The following is a 15,779-nucleotide window of genomic DNA, read 5'->3' as shown; positions in this document are numbered from 1 at the left end:
AGAGTTTCAATTTCTTATTGGCTCCGTTGCTACAAATTTGAAAGCAATTAATGTAAAGGTCATCTACAAAAGACAAAAGTCAGACACTAGTATAGTTCACGAATATACACACCTCTCGCATACCGGACCAATCACGCGTGCCATTACACACCAAATACGACAAACAACATGCTAATTGAGTAAATAAAACGGCAACTTTCAAATTAATCACGATCCAATTAACAGGAAAATCCCCTCGTAAATAACTTGTTGCGAGTCTCGTGATCTAACGGCTACATGAGCTGAATAATATAAAAAAAATATTAAAAAAAGAAAAGAAAAGGAAAGCGTAGAGGATCTGACAGCCTTTTCAAGCTTCTCTCTTTATCTCAAACGGACAGGGCACAAGGGGAGAGAGAGAGAGAGAGAGGAGCAACGGAGTTGTCGATAAATGACGGATTCCAAAACATGAGTGAGCTCGATTTAAGGAACATGTTGAGGTCCGTGTCTCTCTTAGCTACAATTTCCAACAAGCCACATCGAATATAGGTTGGTTAAGAAAGAAAGAGAGTGAGCGAGTGAGGTTTTTTTAGAGAGAGAAAAAAAAAAGAAAAACATACAAATGGGAAGATCCGCTTCCTGTTTGAAAATAATCACCTGCGGTAGCGATTCTGCTGACAGAGATGATCTTCAACTCCCTGAGGTACCTGATTGGTCAACAATACAATCGCTTCCTTAGTTTTTTTACTGCTTACTTTCTATCTTCAGTCACTTCTTCTTTTTTTATCGGGAACTTGTTGATTTTTGAGTTTGAGTGGTGATTTATTAGTTAAATTACTAATGTGCTTGGTTCCGAAGAATTGCTGGAAATGGTAAACGAACAATGTGCGGATGTGTGGAAGATCCGAGAAACTTTGAATTTTCGTTCAGTGAAGTTTTGTAATTAATGGTGTTAAAATCTGATTTACTATATTGATTGAAGCTGGATAGAAGAAGAAGGTCGGACGTTGCAGGAACGTTTTTAGCCATTTTTGGTTCCTTAGTCAAACTTATTAAGTCTACGCGAGGATTAGAAACTTTCGTCTTTGATTTAGTCAGGGTTTATTAACGCCAGTCTAATTTGAAAGTTGAAACTAGTAAATGTAGTATGCTTTAATGGATTATCAAACATTATACGCCGGATTGGCGTTTCGTTTTTGACTGATCAAGTTACATGTAAGATCTATAGATATGGATGACAGAATTCATGGATGGTTTAAGGAAATTATGTGGATCATGGTTGCAATTTGCAATTGGTAGTGTCGATCAGACATCGCATGTGTATGTGTGAATGTGTGTATGTATGTATGTATGTATGTATATGTCTTGCTTGAAATGTCCATTTCATCGAATCGTATTGCTTGTATGTCTATAAGGTTTCGTTCACCATCAAGATTACAGTCGAAAGTTGGAAAAAAAGGAAGTCTGTTTTAATGTGGCATCAGTTAGATGATGTTATGTAAATTTCATTTCAGAGCAATGGTTCAAGTGACAAGCGCGGATGGAGTTTCCGGAAGAAATCTGCCCGTCATCGGGTTCTCAGCAACACTATCATTTCAGAAATCACCCCTTCTTCTGTGAACAAGGAGATTCCAGAACCCGCAAATCTAAACTTCCAGTCACCAGACATCCCTACTGCTCCAGAAAAAAATGCTGTGATACAAAGCACTGAGGAGAAACCACAGCTGCTAGACAAGCTGCAGCTGTCGGAGAACCCACAGTTGTGTGCTTCAACAGACCAGGAAGTAGCTGAGACCATTGTTTTCACCAACGATGCGAATGAAGTTGATGATCGTGTGGAAGAGTCTGTTGTTATTGTCATACAGGCTGCTGTCAGGGGGGTTTTGGTAATTTTATTTTTGCTTTAAGGAAATGTTTGACTATGGAGCTTGCTTGTTGGTAATCATTCTTATCCATTCTTCATTCGAACTGTCCTCCAGGCTCAAAAAGAACTCCTCAAGCTTAAGAATGTTGTTAAGTTGCAAGCTGCTGTACGTGGCTACCTTGTCCGGCAGCATGCCATTGGAACCCTACGTTGTGTTCAGGCCATTGTTAAAATGCAAGCTCTTGTTCGTGCTCGCCGTGTTCGTTTGTCACCCGAGAGCTCATATGTAGAAAACGAGGTTGGTGGGAAGCATGGCAAACCTATATCCAAGACCTCGGTAATGCTACTCAACTTAAATAAGAATGTTTTAACCAAAGGGCACTGCCTTTACAAGGGTTAAGAGTTCAAAATTGACAAATGGCTTGGTTATGTGGATGATGCTGGTCTGGCACAACCCACTGTCCAAATGAAATAGCTAGTGCTTCAAAACTTTTGTCTGATGTCCCAAATTCTCCATGTCAGTTCACTGTTCTCACTCGGTTACTGTTGCTTTGATTTGAAAGACATTTTCAGAATGTAATAGAAAATCGTGAATTCTTGGAAGGCAAGTATGAAATGATATCTTAAACCAATGCTTCAAAGTTTGGAGTTGGGAGATTAATGAACTAACTCGCAATGTTTCGGAACTTTTCCTTTTCATTTTAGTTAATTGCATTATGCTCGCTATAAGTAACAGCTATCGTAAAAGCTACATGTAGGAGAATTTTCTGCTCTCCTCTTGTTAAAGAAAACTGGCATCTTCTCCTGCTTTTGACAAAAAAACTCTGTTTATATACTTCATGGACAGCAATTCTCTTCCCAAATCACCAGACAGTCTCATAGAAGCTTTCTTTTCGTTTTGCTTTCAGGAGAAGGAAAGCTCAGTAATCATACCAAATGCTACATACACTTCCATTGAGAAACTGGTCGGCAATAGCTTCGCTCGTCAGGTACGGAAACATGGGGACTTTTCTGTGTATTTTGCAACTGTGTTTATGCTATACATGTCACTTATCAAACATGCTGACTTTTCTGTGTATTTTGCAACTGTGTTTATGCTATACATGTCACTTATCAAACATGCTGACCTTTTGCTTTGAATTAAAGCTAATGGAATCGACACCAAAGACCAAGCCTATCCACATCAAGTGTGATTCGTCTAAACGTAATTCTGCATGGAACTGGTTGGAGAGGTGGATGTCTGTTTCATCAGTGGAACCAACACCCAAACCAGAGTTCATAACTGAACAACTAGAAATAGAGAAGAGGGAGAATTTTACCTCTTCAGTGCAAACTAGAGTCCCACCTGAAGAATTCTGTGAGTCGGAAGATTCAAAGTCCAATACCAAGGAAATTTCTCTGCCATTTGAAAGTGAAGAGAGTCTGATAAAATCCGATGCGTTTGACTTCAAGTTTCAGGTGTGCCATCCAAACTCTCCTTTACCAGGAGATATTTTGAAGCAGCCTCAACCTGAGACGAGTAATAAATCGGATGCAGAAGAAACCTCAATAACTATAAATTCTCTTCCAAATCAAACTATAGAATCTGAAGTAAATTCTAAAAGGGTGACCGATTCTCTTCCTCATAAGCTAGAATTAGATGGTGAACAACCTGATCAACCCAAACGTTCTATGAAAAGGGGAGCCTCCGAACAATTGGAAACTGAAGGAAAGAAATTCGTGTATGGATCAAGGAAGGCAAGCAATCCAGCATTCATTGCTGCCCAGACAAAATTCGAGGGGCTTAGTTCAACAGCCAGTTTGAGTAGATCATTCAGTTCTTCTCATCAAGATAGTGGAGTTGAATCAAACACGGAAATATCTGGGATAGATACGGAATCAAGGACCAGGGAGCTTGACATGGCAGAAAACTCTGTCCCCCATAATTCAAGGGTTCAATACGTTGGCTCTGAATGTGGCACTGAACTCTCTGTTACCTCCACGCTTGATTCACCTGATGTATTTGAAGTCGGAGCTGCAGAACTTGAGCATGAAGCCAAGGTTTCAGGGGAAGAAACTCGTAATCCTAACAGAAAAAAAGACTTAGATGTAGAAGATAAAGATTCATCTAATGATCCAGTTTCAACTTTGTCTCGCTTGGATCAGCCTGAGAAACTTGAGGACGTCAAAGGTGAATCAGCGAATACAATTGTTGATGCAGCTTCTGCACAGGAGGAGATGAATCCAGAGAAAAGTGTATCTGATGTCAAGAGAGAGCTGAACTCGGAGGCTGGTGGTCTAGCATATAGATCATCCCCAGAAGCTTCTCCCAGAAGCCATGCAACTGTTCCAGAGTCCCAAGGAACACCTTCAAGTCAGTTATCTGTGAAAGCTAAAAAGAGCAGGGCTGACAAAAGCAGTTCAAGCCAAAAACGTAAGTCTATATCAGCAAGTAAGAGATCTCCATCAAACCCAAATCATGATTCTGGTGCAGGAACTAGTGTGGAACAATTGTCCAAAGATCAAAAGAATGGGAAGAGGCGGAATTCATTTGGTTCCACAAAACCTGACAGCACTGATCAAGAGCCAAGAGACAGCAGCAGCAGCAGTTCTCTCCCTCATTTCATGCAAGCCACGGAATCAGCAAGAGCCAAACTCAACGCAAATAACTCACCAAGATCCAGCCCAGATGTGCAGGACAGAGATTTCATCAAGAAGAGGCAGTCCTTACCTGGTGCAAATGGAAGGCAGGGTTCTCCACGCATCCAGCGGTCAATGTCTCAGGCACAGCAGGGTGCAAAGGGAAATGATAGTCACATTGTTCATGGTATTCTCTGAACTTCCCTGTACTCGTTTATATTCTGTCTTGCATTGTGGTTGAAAAGGTTTTCATTGTCATTTAACAAATTTACTCTTATTGGGGATGTTGTTTAGTTCCCGACTGAAATTTTTTTAAGATTTGATAGGATATTGTTCAATACTACTATGATTATTATAGCATCTTTGCTGTTATTAGCATAAATTGCTTAGAATCCATTTAATATAGGCAATGGCTGGTGACCATCATGCATCATGAAACATAACAGTTTATTGTAGGATGGTTCATTTTGGTTTGAAATTCTTTCACCCAAAGACAGGTTGAATAGATGCTTGCCAATGATGCTTGTAATCCATTATTTAGTTACTCGCCTCCTGAGTTAACCTTCACAGCATTTGCTGACGTGATGCTGTCGTGGTGGGGAGTTTGGTAGTCTGAGCATGCAGTGGTCCTTACCTTAGGACACTTGTCTCGAAACTGATTGCTCCTGTGCTTAACTGCTCGATTTTTGTTTGTTACAGAGAAAAAGTGGCAGAGGTGAAGAAAATGAAAGTGTTGATGTGCACAGCACAGTGTTTTACCTGCCATGGAAAACCTAGAGTTGATTGTTGATCCACAAGACGGCTTGTTATCATGCTTTATACAATTTTTCTGCAACTGGATGGCGCTTTAGTTATATGCACACTGGGAGTTTGGTAGAAAGAGATATATATAGAGCCGAGTAAGGACTTCTTGTATATTACTGGAACCCAAAAAAAATTATATTATTCTCTCAAACTCTCCACTGTGGAGGTATGGTCTATGTGTCTGTTCAACATTATTTTGTGTGATACTGTTGAGGCTTGTTAAACATGTCGTGATATGTGTATCTGGAGTTTGAGACATTAACAAAGAAGTGGGAGCTTTCCAAAGGCCACCACTGGTTTTTTCAATAAAGATTTTATTTCTTTCAGCAGAGGCACAGGTTAAAGTCTCGTTTAGTTCTCTCCTCCGTTACAAAAGGGGTCCTCCAGGTTTGCAGACTCCCTCTACGTAAAGGATGCAGGGTCCTGACGGAGAGGCGTGGATTCGCTTTTCATCATTTTTGCCATGTTTTAAAAGTATTTTTTAAAAATTTATAATTTTTTTTATTAATTTTAAATTAATATATTTTTAGTATTTTCAAATTATTTTGATGTGTTGATATCAAAAATAATTTTTAAAAAATAAAAAAATATTATTAACATGTATTTTAATATAAAAATTATTTAAAAAACAACCATAACTACATTACCAAAAAAAAACTCAGTCAGCAATGTTTCTAAAACAGGAGAGAGAATCTCAAGGCAGTAATGTTTCTTGTGCATAAATAGTGCATCAGTGGGGATCTATAGCCTGAGCCGACAACGTGACTACCCCTCGCCTGGTTTAACAAGTCAACTTGGTGAACCGTTCCTGCAAGCCCAGCTGGGCTAGGTTCCTTCCTGAACTAGATTTCTGTGCCAACTTGGTCAAATTTAAGTAACTTGAATGACCCGAAAAACTCCAATTAAACTTCATAAGGTTAATTTCATTTTTTTTCTAAATTTATTTAAAATAATATTGTATTGGATATAGTTGGGTTGATTTATTAATTTACAGGTTAATTTAACAAATTTACAACTTGAAATTGAGTCGGGTCAGATCTCAAGTTAGGAATAATGACTACAGCAGGCCTCAGTGAATTTACCTCTATTGTAACATAAGTTTTTGACTTCCAACCTTTCCTCTTGGTTTGGTAATAAAAGTTCGAGTTGAAATCCTCGAAAGCTCAGTGACATGAAAGATGAGGCGACCTAAAACATTGAAAGTCTGTGGTTGATTCCACTGACCAATTAACTATACATTGCTTGAAAAAATTTTAGGACAACTTCCCATGAGGAAAGTAAAATGACAATAGCAAGCATTTTTCATTTTTCATTTTTCAATGCTTATTTCATTAAAAAAAAAAAAAAAAAAACCCTACATCCTGCCTCCCAGTAATCACTCGAGGAGTTCTGAGGGAATCTAGCATTGTCATAAAAGAGAAGAATGATGATAGTTTTTCCAGGTGTGTTTCACCTGTCTGAGGGCTCAATCTGGGGCGATCTATTTTCCTGCTGAATCTAGAAAAGTTCTTGAAGGCATATGAGGCTCTGCAGGAGGAGCAGGGCCTGATCCTTCATGAAGCTATAGCCCAGCCCATGGAGAATGCCATAAAAACAACAAAACCATCCTTCATGAAGCTATAGCCCAGCCCATGGAGAATGCCATAAAAAACAACAAAACCATACGTGGCAAAGTAGCTGACAGGCTATCAACCATGCGTGTACCGGCCAGACCAAAAGCTTAACCTTTCGTCAGCCAACTGTCCTTTCATCGTCCGATTCAAAAAGAAGAAGATAGAAAATAAAAATTAAAAATAGAAACTGTGGTCAGAAAATCTTTAACGCTTTCCCAAACAGGTCATATCAAACTTCAATCGCGTTTCACTAACGTGTTGCTCACTCCACTGCCCAGGTTTGTACTAGTAAATTTTTTCTTGGGCGAAACCGCACTTCGATCCAGTGTTATTCCAGCCCGTGCCGGCAAGACAACACGGTAACTTGTGGATTCGGAATTTTGTTCTGATTTATTTTTGTATCAAAACTTGATTAGAAAAAAAAAATGATTGAATTGATAAATTAATTTATAATTTAATCAATTTGGTTACAATTATGATAAAATTTAATTTATTTTTTTTTAAAAAAAATTATTTTTTAAAATATAAACTCAAATCTTCTATAAAAAATAATTTTCAAAACCATATTGTTAGATTTACTTTGATTAATTGTATTGATCTACTTACTTTATGTTTAAACCTTAAACTAAATTAAGTTTTATAATGTATTTTTATCTTTGTAAAAGCATCTAGTAATGAGATGTAATTTTATTTAAGAAACAATGATAAATAAAATTTTAAACAATTTTGATTCAAAATTGTTATAGATTATTTTTTATTTCCTCTTTTTTAAAATATAATATTTCTATTACAATAAAATTAAGTATTTAAAAATTACTCTCGTTTTTATTAATATATTCAAACTTGATTTTTCTTTTTTCGTTCACCCTTCCCTTATTTTTTCTACTTGTTAAAAAAATTAAAATAAATAAAATAAAATCATCAAAAACACTAAATTATCAATGAATTTAGGAACATAAATATTTAAAAATAAAGTTTGAAGCCACAAGAATCAATCAATTAATTTTATTAAACTCTAATGATGATTAAGTTATAATTAACTCGAGCAGAAATGAAGTTTACGTACCCATTTCTTAAAAAACAAAAAAAAAAAAAAAAAAAAAAAAAAAAGGAAAAGAAAAATCTCAACTCACGCGCTGAAACCAGAACGTACGTACATACTATAGATACAACAGAAGAGTGAAGAAAATATAGAAAACGATATAGAAACGGCAACTCAAAAGAAAGAAAAAATCCAGAGGTTCTAGGGTTCCCTTGGATCCCTCTGTGCTCTCTTCTACGATCGCTTAAAATCGTGGAAGGGGTAAGTAACTGATAAGGAGAGATATCGATGCAGTTGTAAATCTAGTTTTTGTAGGGTTTCGAACTCGGGAGTGGAGTTTTACACTCTAATCGAAAATTAATTTTATGGTGAGAGAAATTGGAAATTGAAAGAATCGAAGAATTTTTGTTGATTTGTAAATATGCGAGGATTGAAGAAATCAAAACGAGTTTGTTGGGCATCAGATGTTAATCTTTGTCAGGTAAAAATTGTAAATTTTTCAAAGAAATTTATCAATTTTAACAAGAAGATGTACTTTGTCGAATTCGTTGACTTTTCATGGAAGTTAGAATCCTGATGAATTCCAATGTCATGCAGTTGAAGAAGAATCTATCCTTGCTATTTTACTGGGAGGAAATGTGTTTGTGATTGCTCACTTGCTTTGCTTCTCTTTTGTTTGTGCTTGTATCACTTACTCTGATAGCGCGTGTGTAATCGGATTCTGTAATGGAATTTTTGATTGTTGTATGGCATTTTTGTGCTTCAGGAGGCCAATACTTCAGCATGGTTTGCATTGCATTTAATTTGAAACGAAGATTGTTGTGTTAGGAAAAGCAGCAGTGACAGAGTAGTTTTTTTAATGTGATTTTTTTTCATCGTGTTATTTACTTTTGAGCTGAAAGTAGTAATCTATGTGTTTTTTAAGTGCTTGTGGTTAACAATGGTATCTTTCTTTTGAGGGGTATTGCTAACTTTAGAAGAATGCAGTAGTGAAGGTGATTTTCTTTGAAGTATCTTGTGTTTGTGTGATAGATATGAGGTATGATTGATTGAAGTACAAACTGAAGCTATCCTGGCTAAAAATGTTGTTGTTGTTTTTTTTCTTCTCCAATTTGGATTGTCAATCTAATTACAGTGGAGTAAGCACATTCATGAACTGCAACTCTTTGTGCAAGCTGCTCAAGTTCGAGATTGAGATTTATGAAATTTAAGCCTTGAGGCATTTTTGAAGACTGGTCTTTCCTTTATTGCATGTTCACATCAAAAGAATTCTGATTACTGATAACAATAATCTATGAAATAAAAAAAAAAAAGGCTGTAGTAGAAGGTAATTGCCTGAATAAAATTGGAATTACATGTGTTTGCGGAGGTTGGGCAGCACCAGCTAAGAATGGTTGAGAAGGGAGAACGTATAAGAGGGGCATATGATGTGGAAGCATACACGGTCTTAAATATGCTTTTCTTGTGAGATCAAACTGTCAAAGTTTTACAAAATCCACAAAGTGCATGCTAACTATGGTATGGTGGAAAATGTTTTATGTTTCGATTTAAGAATTATTGTTCACTGCTGAGTTAAGAGTTTTTTCTTTTTAGTTATAAAATGTTTTATCTCCAGCTTTGTTTCTTTTTTAGTTCCTTATGCTTTGAATTTGGCTATATAGTTGCCTGCAAACTCTTTGCTCTATATGTGAATTTATGAATTTTTTACCTAGTTGCTTTTTTGGCAAAATCTACTTACGCATAAAGTGCTCCTGGCTGCATCATTTAAAAGTGATTATAATTGATATTGTTATTATGCATTGGTATTAACATATTTTGTGATGAGATTACTGATAAAAGAGATTCCATCTTGAGGCAATATATACGTCCATGCATTTGTTCCTATGCTTGTGGGATGATGGAGATAGAGGGTTTTGCATTTCTCTGGAACTTATGCTAAAAGTGTACTCATGTCTATGCTATAGTAGTATAGCGAGGTTCAACTTAGCAGTTTTTTCTTAATTGGTTTCCTTCTAAATTTGTTTTCATTTTTCTTTCATCTGGAAAGGGGAATAACTCCAAGATTAGAGCTCCCTTTAAGAAGGGAGGCAACTATGGTATATTGACTCATAAGTTGCACAGAACCACTGGTGAGACATTCAAGAGAATCAGACTGCATCAGGGAATTGTGTCTTTGGCTGACAGCCAATAACCATGAACACTTCATTCCCAGAGATTGTGGCATGTTATGCACCTCCAATCTCTGACTTGATTTAAGTTGTCAACGGGCTTTAGTACGCATCCATAGATATTAGATCTATTTACATAATTTGAGTGATCCCTGGTTGCTGATCCAGGAAGTTGTCTTTTTCTATCATCGCAGAGACAAAAGTTCAAACACAAATGTTCTACTTGGTGTTTCAATGTCGCTCCTTGGGGTCCCTCTTTTACTTCTCTTCTTTGATGCTGCCTCGTGCACCTATTTCTTTTTTCAAATCATTTACTTACTTCGTAAAAGAATCAATCTTCTGAGCATTGTATCTTATGGCTGGACACAAAATAAAAACTGATGGCAGAACATTGCTTCAGGAGCATTTGGATACTCTGTGTACCATGTTCTGAAGGAATCAAAATGGGTTCAGGAGCATTGATTGTTCTCCAAAACTGCCAAGGGATTTAGCAAATGCTTAAACAATATTTTTTTGAGTGTTTAAATTTGAATTTATTATTCGAAGCTCTACCTGACAAAGGTAGAGACTTAAGCTGATTTCATAAACCTTCACTTACAGAGCAAGTTTGAAGTATATGTAACCTCTTAAACATAGCCACTGTGGTTTCAGCTCTCATTTAAATCCAACTATGTAATTGTTGCGGTGTCTATCATTCTTGTCTCTTGCTTCTGAGTCATTGGCTGCATATATGATTCACCCATGTTTTATAGTCTCCATACAAACTGACCATTTGTTGGTTGTTGACTGTGGTCTAGCATCATGCATTCATCTTTAATGATGGTTTAAAATATCCATCTCGTTATCAGTTCACCGTTTATTGGATGGCCAGTTCAGGATGTGCATAAAGGAATTGCACGAATGCATGTTGTTCAAGGCAGTAAATTTTTTTCACCTTAGAAGATCTGAATTTTCTGTATAAACTAACACTTGCATTGTTATTGCTGTGTATGAGTTCCCTTTGTTTCGATTGCTCCTTGGAGTTTCAGAAGCAAACAAGGTTTTAGAAATTGTTTTCACTTAAGAAGATACAAGTTCTGCTATAATAAAACTTCCGTTGTGATGTTTGTGTTTTAGTTCCCTTTTTTTTCAATTGCTCCATGGAGTTTCTGATGTTTAATAAAGGATTTAAACAGTAGCTGTAAGGGCCCAGAAATTGAACTCCTGCTTCTCCCCTTACCAGGTAAGGTTGTTCCTGTCAGAGGAATCTCCTTCACAAATCGGGTCAGGTGCTCAAGATCACCTCCAAGCAAAGTCATCATGGCCAACTCATTCAGCTGGAACTGATGACTTTCTGCCACCTGGCTTTGAAGGAAGCCATCCTTCAAGCCAGTTGCAGATCAAGTTGTCAGAAGTCCCTGTGATAAAATGGAGATGTCCGCCCAGGGTAAGTCAAAGTTTTATAGTTTTTTAATTGCCCATCCCTTTGGTTTTTAATATCAATCATTGCTCTGAAGTTTTGGGCTATCGCAGCTTGTGTTGAAATTGACCTGGCAATTGGTTGCTGGGGAAGAAAGTGAAGAGATGGAGGTTCAAAATCAGAGGGAGATTAGAGTGCTTGAAGCTGTTTATCCTCGACCATCTGCCATTCCTCCAAAGTTTGCTACTTCTCTATTTGCCTCTCTCTCTCTTTTTCAAGTCTACCTCTTGAACTGAGAAGTTGTCTGTATGCAGCTCCACATTTTCTGTGGACTTGGAAAGCTCTCAGCATGATGATCATCAAATTCCCCTGATTCCTATTACCCCCATTGAAGATGAAGATGCAACAGAGGCACCATCTGATGTGATGGGACCATCAATGGTTCCAATGAATTCACAAGCCCAACTATTAGCTTCTGGATTTCCATCCTTTCAAAATGGCATTCCTAGCTTTCCAAATGGGAAACCAACTGCAGGAGTTCTCCCTGGTGTCGAACCTGATGCAATGGCTGCTGTCAATAAAAGCAGTGAGCAGGGAAGTTTGATAGACCCTGACCTGCTCCTCAAAATTCTCAGCAACCCAAAATTGATTGAGAAGTTGGTTACTGATCATGGAGCTGTAGCCAATGCACAGAATATTCCCAATACCCCTTTGTCAGATCCTCTAACTTCTCATGTAACTTTGCCCAATCCAGCACATATTCAAATGAATAGAACAGAATCCAGTGCACAAGCATCTTTAACTGCGACTTCAAGTGGATCATTCTACACGCAGCCAAACGGGGTGCCAATGGGGGTTCCTTCTAGTGCACGGATTCCTCCACCAGGAGTTCCATCCACACCTACCGGAGCGACACAAGCAAAGGACATTAATTATTATAAGAACTTGATTCAGCAGCATGGAGGCGATAAACAAGAAACACCTCAGCAGTTTGGTAGCCGTTACAATCACCAAGTAGGAACAAGCCAAGATTTAGTTAATTCCAAGTCAAGGGAATCGAAACACAAGATTATGAAGCCTTGTATTTACTTTAATAGTTCAAGAGGATGCCGGAATGGAGTCAATTGTGCATACCAACATGATTCATCATCCCAGCCAAAGGGCAGTGGCATAGCGGAGGTGCAGAGCTCAAAGAGAATGAAAATGGATCGGGAGATCAGTAGCTAGTGTAATATTTCAAGTAGCTTTCATCTGACAAGAAAGGCTTATAGCTGCTCAACTTTTTATACTTTCTATTTCATTTTTGGTTTGATCCTTCAGCAAAGAGTTCCTCTCTATCGTGGAACGTTAAAGATTAAATTATGGGCAGAAACCATCATATTTAGAGGTTGATGCGGCGTCTCTTCTATCTATCTCGAGCTACAATGAAGTTGGTATGGAGTTGCTATTTTTGAGCAATTTGTGTACGAGCCTTTTGAATGGAGCATCTCAATGTTTGTTTGGAAACTTGCAGCTAACACCGCATGTCAATGTAACCACAAGAGGTTGCTTAGTGGTAAAACACAAACAATCTCATATTCAATTCCAGATTTTACAGCCGGCATTACCTATCGTATTTTTATTTATTTATTTATTTATTTATTTATGATAGGGTGATTATTTTTTATTTGGTTTGATTTTTATTAAAAAAAATAACTAAACTGGATTATTTAAAAAAAAAAATCAAAACTGGTTTAAATTAATAGGTTTTGGTTTGGTTTGGTTTTTTAGGCTGGCTTGGTTTTTTTTTTATTTGGGTTTGATTTGGTTTTTTTTGGTTTTAGGTTTATTAAATCAAATTGGTTGATTTTTAAAAAATTTGAATAGGTTTAATTAAATTTTTTTACAGTTTAGTTTTTTTTAATTATTTTTTTTATATATTTTTTAGGTTTAATTAATTCTATGAGGAGGCTGCTTTTTACCGTGCAGAAAACGTGGATTGCTATGACTATTATAGGAAGCGTTTATAATGTGATAAAGATCCGAATCAATTCCATGTATATATGTATCACTTGTAATAATCTTCCTTCAAATATTTTCCAAGCATGGATCACCTATAAATAAAAAAACATATCTTGATTAAAGGAAAATATCTTAGGATTATCAAGGGATGAAATTATTTTACAAGGATACCCTTATAATCAGGGTCTGGCTCTCTTTCATCAAACCCACGTCGCATTGTAGACTTGTACTGCCATGTCATTGTTTTAAGTGTTCATCAAGCTGATTTTTTTCCTACAGTTGTCGACAATAAGGGTATTCTAATTACTTTGACATGCAATAAAAATGATAAAGGTTTAATACTTATCATCATCATTATTATTTATAATATCCTAAAATCCAAATTATACAAATAAAAGGTTATTTAATATTTATAATATTGATTAATTAATATGTTCAAGTGTTTAAATTTCTTCTTTTTAATCTAAAATACTCTAAATTTATGATAAAAATTTGAATACCTGCAAAAACAATGTTATTTAGGAGACTTAAAAACTCTCCGATGATAAAGTCAATATATTTATGAAAAATGTATTAGATAATTTAAGGCAATAAATGACTTAAAAGAGTTTTAAATTCAAGAAACAAATATATTTGTTTTTAAGTTTTAAGTTGGTTAACGCTTTGGAATTTATATATCTTAATCTTAAAAGATGAAAAGTTCTAACCTTTTACCTAGATAGTTCAAGGAGTATTTATACAGTTATACTGAGTGGTTGTTTAGAAAAACTAACTGATAGTATTTCTCGATTTCTAATTTTTAAGCGGCGAGTAAAAGCATCCATATCATTTGTTTGCGGCTTGCCACGTCGCGTGTGAATCACCTTGCTAGTGCTCAAATAATTTTCTAATTGTTTTTAAATTTTAAAATATTTTTATTTTTTTCATTTAAATTAATATTTTTTTAATATTTTCATATCATTTTAATATGTTAGTGTCAAAAATAATTTTTTAAAAATAAAAAAAAATATTATTTTAATATATTTTAAAAAGCAAACGTAACCACACCTTCTAATACTATTTAAGACAATCGCGCTACCTTTATTTTTATCTTATATATATATATATATATATATATATATATATATATAAAGGTTATATATACAACTTTTTTCTATATATTTCTTTAGTTAAAAAATTTTAAATACAAATCAAAAAAAATTATGTATACATATAATAAAATAAATTGAGAATTATGTTTGTTAATAAATTTTTAAAAAATAACAATATATTTAAAAATAAAACAGAAAAAATCAAGAAGCAATGTAGATCAAGATATTTAATTTCACGAAACAGAATATTTACTCAATTGTGTTTGTTAAATTTTATTAATTAAAATATTTTTTTATTCATTAAAATAATAATATAAATAGAAACACACATTAAATTGTTTGAATTAAATAAAAATATATATATATATTATGCAAAACTACACATATAATAAATATTATCTAGAAATAAATATTTTTTTTTCAAAAATAAAGTTCATCTATATAAAAGATAAATACATGTAGATAAATCATAAAAATCACTTTGATATTAATTGAAGCATAAATTTAAAAATCATTAAAAATATATACATATTAAAAAAAGTATCAATAAAAATAAGAAAACAATAATAACTCAGGTGTTGTAGACCCAAACGAGTTAAATAACCTTTTAAGATAAATTTATACTTATATTAAAAAAAAAAAAAGCAAAATAAAACCCAGGTGCAGGGTGGGCTTTAAAGCCCAAGTTCACCGGCTTGGGTTTAATTCCTTTTTTTATTTATTTTTCATAAGTGCAGATGATCTATCATTTATCTTTACTTTTTTAAAAATTATATGTGAGTGGCACATTGCTTGCGAGCCAATTTTTAGGCTCTATAGTCATGGCCGAAAAGTCAGGGCAATGTTTCTCTTGGCCAAAAAACATAATTTTTAAGTCATTTTAATTAATAACACTTTGTTAACGCCCTTAGAACACCCACAAGCCAATTTATCAACTCAAAATACTAAAAAAATAGTCCAAAATCCCAAGGTCAAACCGGTTTAGATTTATCTTTTTCAATCTATAACTATTTCTTAAAGAAGTATTGAGATACCAAACAACCATCATAAAACCCCTCTAGTCTCATGGAACTCATGGAAACAAAAATAAAATCTATTTTTGTCGTCAAAAATAGCTTGAAACGTAATTGTCTCTTCCATCACTAAAATTTAGTAATCCCTCTATCTCTCTCTCATCTCTCTAATTAGAAACTGAAAAT

The 15,779-nt window shown here is 35.1% G+C and overlaps 2 protein-coding genes across 2 annotated transcripts; both read left to right on the top strand.

The window, feature by feature from the left end:
- The first annotated feature begins 330 nt into the window (after positions 1–330).
- On the top strand, positions 331–5,592 carry LOC118052732 (protein IQ-DOMAIN 32). Its single transcript, XM_035063766.2, has 6 exons — positions 331–682; positions 1,494–1,865; positions 1,959–2,180; positions 2,752–2,832; positions 2,990–4,649; positions 5,162–5,592. The coding sequence occupies exons 1-6, from the start codon at positions 602–604 to the stop codon at positions 5,179–5,181; spliced, it is 2,436 nt and encodes an 811-aa protein (XP_034919657.1). The 5' UTR covers positions 331–601; the 3' UTR covers positions 5,182–5,592.
- A 2,468-nt stretch (positions 5,593–8,060) lies between these two features.
- On the top strand, positions 8,061–12,946 carry LOC118052731 (zinc finger CCCH domain-containing protein 6). The gene is made up of 4 exons (XM_035063764.2): positions 8,061–8,402; positions 11,312–11,515; positions 11,602–11,726; positions 11,803–12,946. Exons 1-4 carry the CDS (start codon positions 8,343–8,345, stop codon positions 12,713–12,715), a joined length of 1,302 nt encoding a protein of 433 aa, XP_034919655.1. The 5' UTR covers positions 8,061–8,342; the 3' UTR covers positions 12,716–12,946.
- The last annotated feature ends 2,833 nt before the right edge of the window (positions 12,947–15,779 follow it).

The sequence above is a fragment of the Populus alba genome, chromosome 2 (assembly GCF_005239225.2).
Source record: "Populus alba chromosome 2, ASM523922v2, whole genome shotgun sequence".
Taxonomy (NCBI): Eukaryota; Viridiplantae; Streptophyta; class Magnoliopsida; order Malpighiales; family Salicaceae; genus Populus; species Populus alba.
This window is presented reverse-complemented; position numbering and strand designations above follow the sequence as displayed.